Genomic DNA, 10,401 nt, shown 5'->3' with positions numbered 1-10,401 from the left:
CTTATTTGTGATTTTATATTCTTGAAATGGGGGGGGGGTTATCATAGCACCATATATTTTAATTACAGTTTTATAAGCAAAATGTTTCTGGGTAAAGGGGGTACTTGGATTCAGAAATCAGGGAAAGGGGGTACTCAAGCCAAAAAAGATTGAGAAACACTGTTTTAGACTGATACCATGAAGGTTGAAAGCTATAGTCTTTCCAGTCAATAGTTCATTTTCTTTATTTCTGTATTTTATTATTTCAGCTCAAAGATGCAAAGCTTCTAGGTTTATTATACCTGTTTCTAATATAAAATGCCTTGAGAATATAATCTTAGATGACTTAAGAATTAATTGCAATGATTACTTTACTGAAGCTTCACTCAGAGAATCAAATATACAGAAATACACCAATACTAGAATGATTTGTGCACATTGGGTGTGCTTGTGCCGTCTGGTAAAGGATTTTACAGTAAACGGCAATCCGTACACCAATGGCATTTGGAACTAGAAATGTTGGTTATGGATCAACTCAGAACCCAGAGGAAATAGTGTTTTTATCTACTACATACCTTTCCAGTTTGTGCATTTGTGTACGCGCTTTTGTGAGGCACGCACCTCAACATATGGGGAATGGGGACCTTATAACTCTGGTGGGGAGTGGGGACAGGCATTAATTTCACAAAATCATGGAATGGAAATTCTGATTATTGTTTTGCTATCATCATTTCCCCCAAAATGCTATTCATTAATTTAACTTATTATAACTAAGCGTTTATATGACGTTTTAAATAAATAATTTGTGTCAAAAGAAATGACAAGGATTGAAAAACTGCAATTTAGATTGAGATTTAGTAGATTGGGATGTGCGACTCGAGCTAGTGAGAATAAAGAGTTCCATCTGATCCACAAGGTGGCAGTAACGTACTAATGAGATGGTTGCAGTTGGAGTTAAACCCCAAGAAGAAGAACCCTGTAAACGTGTTTCCGGAATTAATGACGACACGACAATATGGCGTCTTCGTGTTAGAAGATGTGTAAACATGGTAAACATGCATTAATCAAGCGCGTCCTTTGAACAATTTCCCCAAATTGTATCTCATTTACTTTCGTGGAAAAATAAACAACGTGCCATTAGCATGTGCGTTTCTGGAAAACAACAAGACATTTCAAATTACTTTACCGGGAAAGTAGCAACCTCTTTAGTAGTGATCTGATCTCTCCGCCGCTGTGGTCAAGGAGCGACACACCACACGGTATTTACTTATTTTTATGGGTCCCTTTATCGTTGGGACCTAGCTCTGGTCCATCGCTTTCACCTCCCGCATGGAGCAATGCGGGAGGTGAAAGCGATGGACCAGAGCTAGTTGGGACCGTACCTATGTTCCCCAGGTTCTATGTTCCCCACTTACCACCTGAACCTAACAACCCTAACCTCAGTAAAACTAATGCTGGTTAACCTGTGGGACCCCTTATTGTTACATGTTATTTTTATAAAACATTTTCAAAAAACATTGTAAAAAAAAAAAAAAAAAATCTTTCATGAATTAAAAAGATTCTATATATTTCTTCAGTATTTTCATTAAGAAATAAAAGAAAAATCTAAGAAATTCCATGAATTCGAAAACAAATGTTTAAGAAGTATTGACAATAGCAGATCTACAAGCTCACAACGCTGTGAGCTGGTAGATCTACTATTTTCACTAGTTTGGGTCCCGTGGCAAATGTCTAATTTAATTTCTCTTTTGGGTCACAGGCTATAAAGTTTGGGAACCACCGATCTACAGTAAGCAACATGCAAAGCAACACTTCAAGCAACGCCGGATTCTGGCCGCCGGCTCAAGATCCGTCGCAGCATAACCCCAGTAACGAGTGGGCAGCTCCATCCCCACCCTCTGGTCCAGTGTATGGCGGTCAACCGTATGGGTTCAGACCGCCCTTCCCACCCGCACCACCACCCAGACCAGAGGGCTATCATGGCCCACCTCGCATGGGACACGGCTACGGGTTCGATCCCTCCATACCACCGCCTGGATTCAACTCTCCACCACCCCCTGGCCCCCCGTTCCCCCCCATGCTGAACCCCGTTCAGAGGTCTCTCCATCAAGGTCCGCCGTGCTCAGACCTTAGGCCACAGGCTGGCCCGTCCAATACGTGGTACGAGGACGTGCATGGTAACTCTGGGGCTTCAAATAGCCAAAGATTTAATCAACACCCAACGGAAAGCTGCAGCTTTGGTCCACAGAGTGGTCAGAGTGAGTATCAACCCAACAGCAACTCTTTGGGACAACATGCACACCGAGATGTGCCCGAGAGAGGACCTCTCCTAGACTCCCCGTCCTTTCCTGCCTGGAGTAAAGAACATAACCAGGGTTTTGCTAAGGCAGCAGAAACACAGCAGCCTGTGGACGAAGAAGCTGTTCAGAAGAGACAAGATGAACAGTGGGTCAAGCGTTTCTTGCAATGCAGAGGGGGGACCTTAAAAATGCCAGAATCGGTGAAACCACGCTCCGAGATATCTGTTCCTTTTATACAGAACACACTCTATGGTGCTGTTGAACTTGTTTCAAAGCTGTCACTTGCTTGCGAAGCACTGAAACACAACTTGGAGAACGAGAGCGCTTGGGCAGACTCTTATGCATTGGCTCTAAAACTGAAAGGAGAGCTGCAGGACAAAATGAAAGTCGTTAATGACCCTGAATGTTTAGATGGGTTGAAAAATAAACTGTCCCGTATCGCTAAGAAGAGAGCCTGGCAGCGGAGGAATAAACAAAAACGAATAGAAGAAACACTGATTGAGGAGGAGCGGATCGCAGAAAAAGAGGCAGCAATAGATAAATGGAGGTTGAAGAAAATTCTGGAAGTAGAAGAGAAGAAGAGGGTTAGTGAATAAGGCACAACATTTAAAGTAAATGTATTTCCATTGTGCAGTATGTTACATCTTTTCACCAGTAGATGGCACCACAAACCCACCATCATGAAACTTTGCACATAGTCTACTCTACTGGTCCAGAGCGTCAGCTCCACTGACACTCTGATAGGCGGCTGGCTAAAAGACTAGACTAGGATTTCTGTACCCCTACAAGGGCTCAACCCTGTAAAATACATTATTTTTGTCATGAAATAAAATGCACCCACCTTGAGCCGGGAGTGAGCCACCGCAGACACAACCCGTAAATAAGCGGCGGTCGAGTTGGATGTGTTTTATTTCATGACAAAAATAATGTGTTTTACAGAGTGGGTGGGGTGCTGAGAGGTTTCCCACCGCAGAGACTAGACTTTCAACAACGCAAAACTACCTTTGGTTAGGTGAGTAGCGAAGTAGATTTGTTTATTTTGACTGAGGTTGAGCCCTCGTAAGGATACAGAAATCCTGGTCTAGTCTTTTAGTCAGCCGCCTGTCAGAGCGTCAGTGCAGCTGACGCTTTGGACCAGAGCTACATAGTCCAGTACAGTGCATGATCTATACAGCAGCCTGTTTGGGGGAATCCTAGCTGTATTGGATGACAGAGATCAGGCTGCAAGTAACTTTGTTTTAGTTTTGTGCTTGAATCTAACTATCGATCGCTTCTGTCGAACAGGAACGGGAACTGAAGCTGGCCGCTGATTCTGTCCTCTCTGAAGTGCTGAAGAAACAAGCAGATGTGAAGAGAATGCTGGATATCCTCAGGTCTCTGGAGAAACTACGCAAACTGAGGAAGGAGGCTGCATCCAGGAAAGGTGAGAATGAGCCTGTTAGGGCTTAAGTTTTTTGCCTAAGATGGCTCAGCGTTGAAGACAGAGTTAAACAACTAAAAATGGGATTGACTTTCAAAATAGTTCATGCAAATCTGCCCTCAATCCCCTCAGTACCCGCTTATCTGACCAAACATCTCCAAAAAGTTAGCGACACCCACAGCCACAACACCAGAGGGAGCGCACACAACGATCTGATAACACAAACCCATAAGACAAATATGGGTAAATTCTCCTTCTACAACACTGCCACCCAGGTGTGGAATTCCTTGACTACCTCCCTTAAAACATGTAGTTCGCTGGCATCCTTCAAATCTGCCCTGAGAACTCACCTTTCAGGAGGCCAGAGCCAGAGGTAGTTATCACTTCTCCCATAGACAGGCGAGAAGTAAGCACCCCCCCTTACCTACCCCACCCCCTTGTTTCCCCTACCCTGTACATAATAGTGTTTTTATAACTGCGATGATTTTCTGTTTTTCTTTTTTTGCTTGCTATTTGTTATGTCCATGAATTGAATACCAAGGAAGTAAAAAAGACTGTAAAAGGACTTATTTGGGATGCTTCTTTTAGGCAGGGTGTTTAACTGTACTTGCACTTATCCTGATGCTCTACTATTCTAAATATGTAAATAAATAAAAAAACAGCCCAAAAAAAGATTATATAATAAAATAAAATAAAACAATTGACAATTCTTCTCTGATATTGATTAATGTACGGTATTATATTTGTAATAAATAAACATGTTGCTGTTTAACTCTACGTTTGGCATGTTGATGAAATTGCATGATTTAAGACGCAATACAATAACGATAATGATAATAATAATAATAATAGTATATAATGGATCGGGGGGGGGGGGGGGGGGGGGGTGAAAACCTTAGCCTCAATGTGCAGAATAAGGAGAGGGAGGATCATTAGAAACAATATGCACAGAACAGAAGACAGAACATAGTACACATACATACAGCACCTACACTGGATTTGTACCGATTTAATGCATTTTCCCCCCCCCATGTCCTTGTTCAGGGCTCTCGCAGCCGCAAGGAAAAACTCCATCTGAGCCTTGAGCCTCGGGCTGTGAGACACCTCAATCGTTTCACAAATAGTCCGTTGCAGGGACTTTTTCCCTGATTCAGCCCGGGAAAAAGAGTTGGAGAGGCCCTCATTGCGTGCTATAGAGAGAGAGAGATCTCTCTATAGCGCTGCTGCTACTCAAAGATTTGCCATTTCAGATCATGACAAGTGACAAGCCAGTGGACCCAATTACATGAGTTATATTACGTTGTTGTCGGGTGGAAACCTTGTCGGGTCCTAAACCGTTTGTTTTGTATTTATCATTTTAAAATCTACAAGCACACAACGCCTCACACCAAATGTACACATTTGAAACTTGGAGATACGAGGTTTACTTTGTCGGCCGCCCAGCCCCCAAAATGGAACGAAGGCAGACATTTTATTTTAATTTTTTTCCTAATGGCCGGCCTGGACCGGCCGTTCGGGAGTTGTCCCACTTTTCCCAATGGCCAGCACATCCCTGGTCCGTTGCTATTGTGGTGTTTGTCTTTCATGTTTGGTCTTGTGGTTTTCCAGGTATCTTCCCAGAGCAGGAGGCAGATCAGGTGTTTGACAAACAGCTAGAGCAACTGAGAGCTCTGATCAGGAAGAGGACTGCTGTTTACGGGGCAGAAGAGAACACACTCCGGTGCATGCTGGAAGGAGAGCAAGAAGAGGAGCGTAAAAAAGACTTGGAGAAACGCCAGAAGAAGGAGAGAGACCGACAGCTACAGAAGAAGCGAGAGATCGAGGCCATGCTGTTTGGAGGTAATTTGGTAGCCGCTGGCATTAGAGTGTGTTATGGATCCACTTTAAAGTCGCAGTTTAATATAACTATGGTGTACCGAACGTAATCAACAATATTATTGTTAGACTAGAAAAAGTGCGCCTCAGCACACAGGTCTATGCCGGGTCAGGTAGGTTATTGTGGGCCAGCAATCTTTGGAATTCAGTCATTATAGAGGTGAGTGGAGTCTATAGACGTTGTGGGATTAATGTTGAAGTTATTGCGATTTGCTTTGTTTTTTGACAAAATCTGTAGGAGTAATAAGAGAGTGTTTTGCAAAAACTGGCCTCCGGGTGGCGCAAAATCAGCGGTGTGTGAACTTTCACAATGGTCGGACTCTTTCATGATTTGAAGCATTTGATCCAAACGAGCCACTCCTGCAAACTTTACATGACAATCTTAGCCAATCAGGGTGGACTATAAATTTGTTTTGGTCACAGCTATCCACCTCTTTCCGCGGGAATTTACTGGAGATTTTTTGCACCACCCTTCCGGTTAACAGCAGACATACAAGCTCACGTCGCGTCGCAGATGCAACCGGTGTGAGCTTGTAGATCACACTCAGCTGCGGTGCCGGAAGCTCCGTGCAACTTCTGCGCAATGCACGATGGGATGTTGGAAAGTTGTGGATAGAGATAATGTGCACTGGTTTGGGTGACAAAATCTGTAGGAGTAACATAAAAAAATGTTTAGCGAAAATTGGCCTGCTGGTGGTGCTATAATATTCCAATGTATAAACTGTAAAGGGTATCATTTTTTCCTCTGCCTAGTGGGAATTTGCATGCAAAGTTTCACTGCAATCAGACATGATTGCAGAGCCACTCTTGCAAACCTTTTAGACGCCAATCTTTGGCAATTAGGATGGAATATGAAAAATCGTTGGGGAGACGGACAGGGGACAAAACATGGTCTCGGCCACACCTTTGGCCTGATGGAGACAACGATAGATAATATAATGGAAAATGTTTTTTTTTTTACTTGTATTGTTTTGGTTTAGACAGAAATGTGTGTCAGATTTTCTCTTCATTATTTGTTTTTCATCTGATCTTTTAGAGGAGATGCCAGCTGATCACCTTCTGCAGCCTTTCAGAGAATATTATACACAGGCAGAGCACTCACTACCAGCTTTGGTGCAGATAAGGTACATTATATATTCACTCTTCCTGCTTTACTTCATACAGTCTCATTTGCCCACCTCGAGTTAGCTGTGCCCACAGCTTTCAGGAAGAAACCAGAAGTACACAGGGAAGACATATCTTTATATTATAACCACACCTGGGGGTCTATTAGAGTAATTTTAACTCCATAGACAAAAAACATAAAAATCACAAAACTATGGCACCCCATCTTGAATGTAACAAACTGTAACCTAATACCTACAGTAGATACATTTTAACTTAATTAGTGTCTAGCCGTTTACGCAGGGCATATGGTTGGTTAAAGTTTAGGCATTTAGCAGACACTTTTAATCCAAAGCGACTTACAATAAGCAGATAATACACCACTATAATAAACAAGATAACATGTCAGAACATCAACAACAATATAACAAATGCATATGAATATCAATCTAAAAAAACAATATAATCAGTAAAGAGGATTCTAAAAACCTAAAAACAAATGCTAACTAGCTTCATGTATGGTCATTGAGTGTTTCAGTAGTGCCAAGGGTTTAGGTGGAGTCTGAAAAGGTGAGTCTTCAGTCGAAAGCTAGTGAGTGAGTCTGTTGTTCTAAGTGCGACAGGGAGTTTATTCCACAGCTTGGGGGCCAGGAGGGCAAACTGTCTCGGACGAGTGGATTTTTGGTTATGAGGCTGCCAATTCAGGAGCCACTAATAACCTTGAAATGTATCTTTAGACTATTAATAGTTAATTATTCATCATTAGTCTATGCTGCCATAATAGTTTACTGATTCTCTTCCAATTGATACGTTTAATTTATGTATCAAGTTTGCTAAAATACAAAATCTAAAAGATGAAATTAAGCCATTTCTGTTAATACTGCTTACACATTTCACTGGTCTCATTCCTGCCAGGAGAGAGTGGGATGTTTTCCTGGTTCCTGTGGACCACCCAGACGGTACAGCCATTCCCCAGGGATGGGTCTTGCCTGAGGCTCCATCAGACAGGGCCTGGGCTTCAGCCCTAGATAATGCCCAATAGTCAGCCTCATTGACTCTATTCAGATAGAGGCTGAGATGTGTCTTTGACTGTTGAGATAACAGAGAGAATGTGCTACTGGAAAACATATCCTGCTGGACAAGACAAAAAGGATCTCACATGAACTATTTCCCCCAATGTTCAATTTAATACATGACTCATGCCCAACCCAACTAGCTCTCTCTCTGGACTGGTTGGAATGGGTAATGTATTCTGTTTTTCATTCATGCCCCTTTGATTGTTGCTGGAGATCATGCGTAATTAAAGTTGTCTTAGGCTTTGATGCTTGTCCTCTAAAAAATGAACACAATAAAGTAAAGCTTTCTCTAGAAATATCTTTGTGTACAGTATGTCCGAGTTAAGATGTCACTCATATGAATTAGATTTCAGCACTACAGGTCAAATATAGAAACAGGCAGGGAGGGGTTTAAAGTTGCAATGGCCTAAATTGAGAGAAAGCGGCTGTTTTCACTATAGTTTAAATCATTTTTTAAACGATAAATACAAAACAAACGGTTTTGGACAACGACGAAATATAACTGAAAATGTAATTGGCCCACTGGCTTGTCACTTTGTCACAAATCTTTGAGTAGCAGCAGCGCTATAGAGAGAGATGCGCTATAGCGCGCAATGAGGGCCTCCAACCCTTTTCCCGGGCTGAATCAGGGGCCCAGCACATCCCTGCTACTTACTGATGTCACTGTGTCTGGTACAACACAAACCTGATATGATTTCTGTTTACATTTTGAGATCACCACAAACATGGCTCTCAAGATCTTTTAAGATTGTGTGAAGCACCTGATTTTAGAAACACAACGATAACAGCTAGCAATACATTTATTTTATAATCTATTAACACATTTGGCCTCAAACCAATGCAAACTTTTACTATACAGTTTAGACCACACATGCATATTTTGAATGTATGTAATGTTTCATTGTGGGCCGCTCCTCCAGTAAATGTGTGCGCGGACAGCCACGTACGTCTGTCGCCTGAGTTCAGTGACCCTGGTCAGTGGTTTATTGGTTCAGGGGGATTAAGTGTCATCATCAGGTGCATCTTCTGATTCTGCCATGAGTCTTGGTAGCTTCAGTAAGTCTCAGACGTCACGATACAGACAGACATCCTACGAAGATACCAGAGAACCCAAGTATAGGAGAAGCAGCTGGTACAAGGAAACGGGTATGGAACTTTATTGCTTTCATAGATGGCATTCAATGGTCCTCTAGAAAATATACATTTTCAGATTTTGTTCTGTTGTTTCACTTAATTCAAAATAAAATAAATGTGTATAAAGTCTATTCAATATTTTGTATATAGAATTTTGTTCCTAAAAGTACTTGATAAGTTAACCTTAAAATGCTTTTCACAGTCAAATAAGCCTGCACTTATTTATTTCAAATTAAAGGAGCTATAGTCAACATTTTCTTGAAAAACGGACGCTAAAATAAAAATGTTTCAAAAATGACCACAAAAAGCATAAAATAATGATAAAATAATCATTTTGGCCATGTCAGACTGACTTTGTTTACATTCCTCTTCTATGGATTGATAAGGGATGTAAACAAAGTCGGCCCTACAATGGCCAAAATGATTATTTTATCATTATTTTACGCTTTTTGTGGTCATTTTTGAATAGAAACACATACATGAAGCTTATTTTTTTATAAAACATTTTCGAAACAATCTTTATTTTAGCATCCGTTTTTCAAGAAAAAGTTGACTATAGCTCGTTTAATTAAATGTATGTTTTTCTGGAACAAAATGGATCAAAATGAGCTATAGAAAATAATCCTGACATTCTATGTAGCCTGCTGACCAGCTATCTATTATCATTAAATTAATTAATTGAGAAATAATATATTGATTTACAGGTACATAAAATCCCAGTTTAAGAATGAAAGCCGGTGACTTAGACACGGAACATTCCGCATCAAAAGGAAAAAGCAAACTGATCATGTTAAAAATGTTACTTTCATGACTGCAAAGTTTCAACAACAGTGTCTTTCAGAGTTACTGTACATTGTAGCTACCAGCCCATTTGGCGCCAGGCTGCCATTTCTGTGTGCTTCAGGCTTTTCCTTTTTATGTTTTACACAAGCCTTTTAGAGACTAAATTGCTTGCAGTTTTTCAGTATTGTCATCACATAAAATATTCTGGCCTTGAATAAATTATGTGAAAACTGAAGTATCCAACTATAATGTTAGCTCAGGGACATAGCTCAGGGGTAGAGAAACCGTTACTAGAGCACGAAGGGTTCCCAGTTCGAATCCGGGCTCCCCCTGAGTTAATGTCGAAGAGTCCTAGCAAGACTGAACCCCTAATTGCTCCCGGTGAGCAGGTTGGTGCCTTGCATGGTTTCCTCCGCCACCGGTGTATGAATTTGTGTGTGAATGGGTGAATGTAATGCACAATCTATGTAAAGCGCCTTGGATAAAAGTGCTATATAAATGCACCATTTACCATTTATGTATTCTTGGTATGCATTTATTTAACATGCTATTATTCATCATACCAGTACTTTCTGATACTCTTTGTTCTTGAAACCACTTAATGAGCTTATCGAAGCATCTTTGGTCTGTCGCCTGGTCATAAGTCCTGTACCATATGGCTTTTTGGAAGTTTGTGTGCTTGTGTTGTGGGAGCAGCCATTCTGGAGCAAGTACCTGATTTAGCTTTCCC

At 41.3% G+C, this 10,401-nt stretch overlaps 1 protein-coding gene across 1 annotated transcript; it reads left to right on the top strand.

Moving 5' to 3' along the window:
- The first annotated feature begins 1,133 nt into the window (after nt 1–1,133).
- pdcd7 (programmed cell death 7) lies at nt 1,134–7,911 on the top strand. Its single transcript, XM_080730063.1, has 6 exons — nt 1,134–1,238; nt 1,739–2,863; nt 3,564–3,702; nt 5,308–5,538; nt 6,611–6,698; nt 7,594–7,911. Exons 2-6 carry the CDS (start codon nt 1,778–1,780, stop codon nt 7,718–7,720), a joined length of 1,671 nt encoding a protein of 556 aa, XP_080586189.1. The 5' UTR covers nt 1,134–1,238; nt 1,739–1,777; the 3' UTR covers nt 7,721–7,911.
- Nucleotides 7,912–10,401: the final 2,490 nt, after the last annotated feature.

Source organism: Nannobrachium achirus, assembly GCF_963921795.1.
Source record: "Nannobrachium achirus genome assembly, chromosome: 7".
Classification (NCBI taxonomy): Eukaryota; Metazoa; Chordata; class Actinopteri; order Myctophiformes; family Myctophidae; genus Nannobrachium; species Nannobrachium achirus.
Note: the sequence above shows the minus strand (reverse complement) of the source record. Positions and strands in the feature narration are given on the sequence as shown.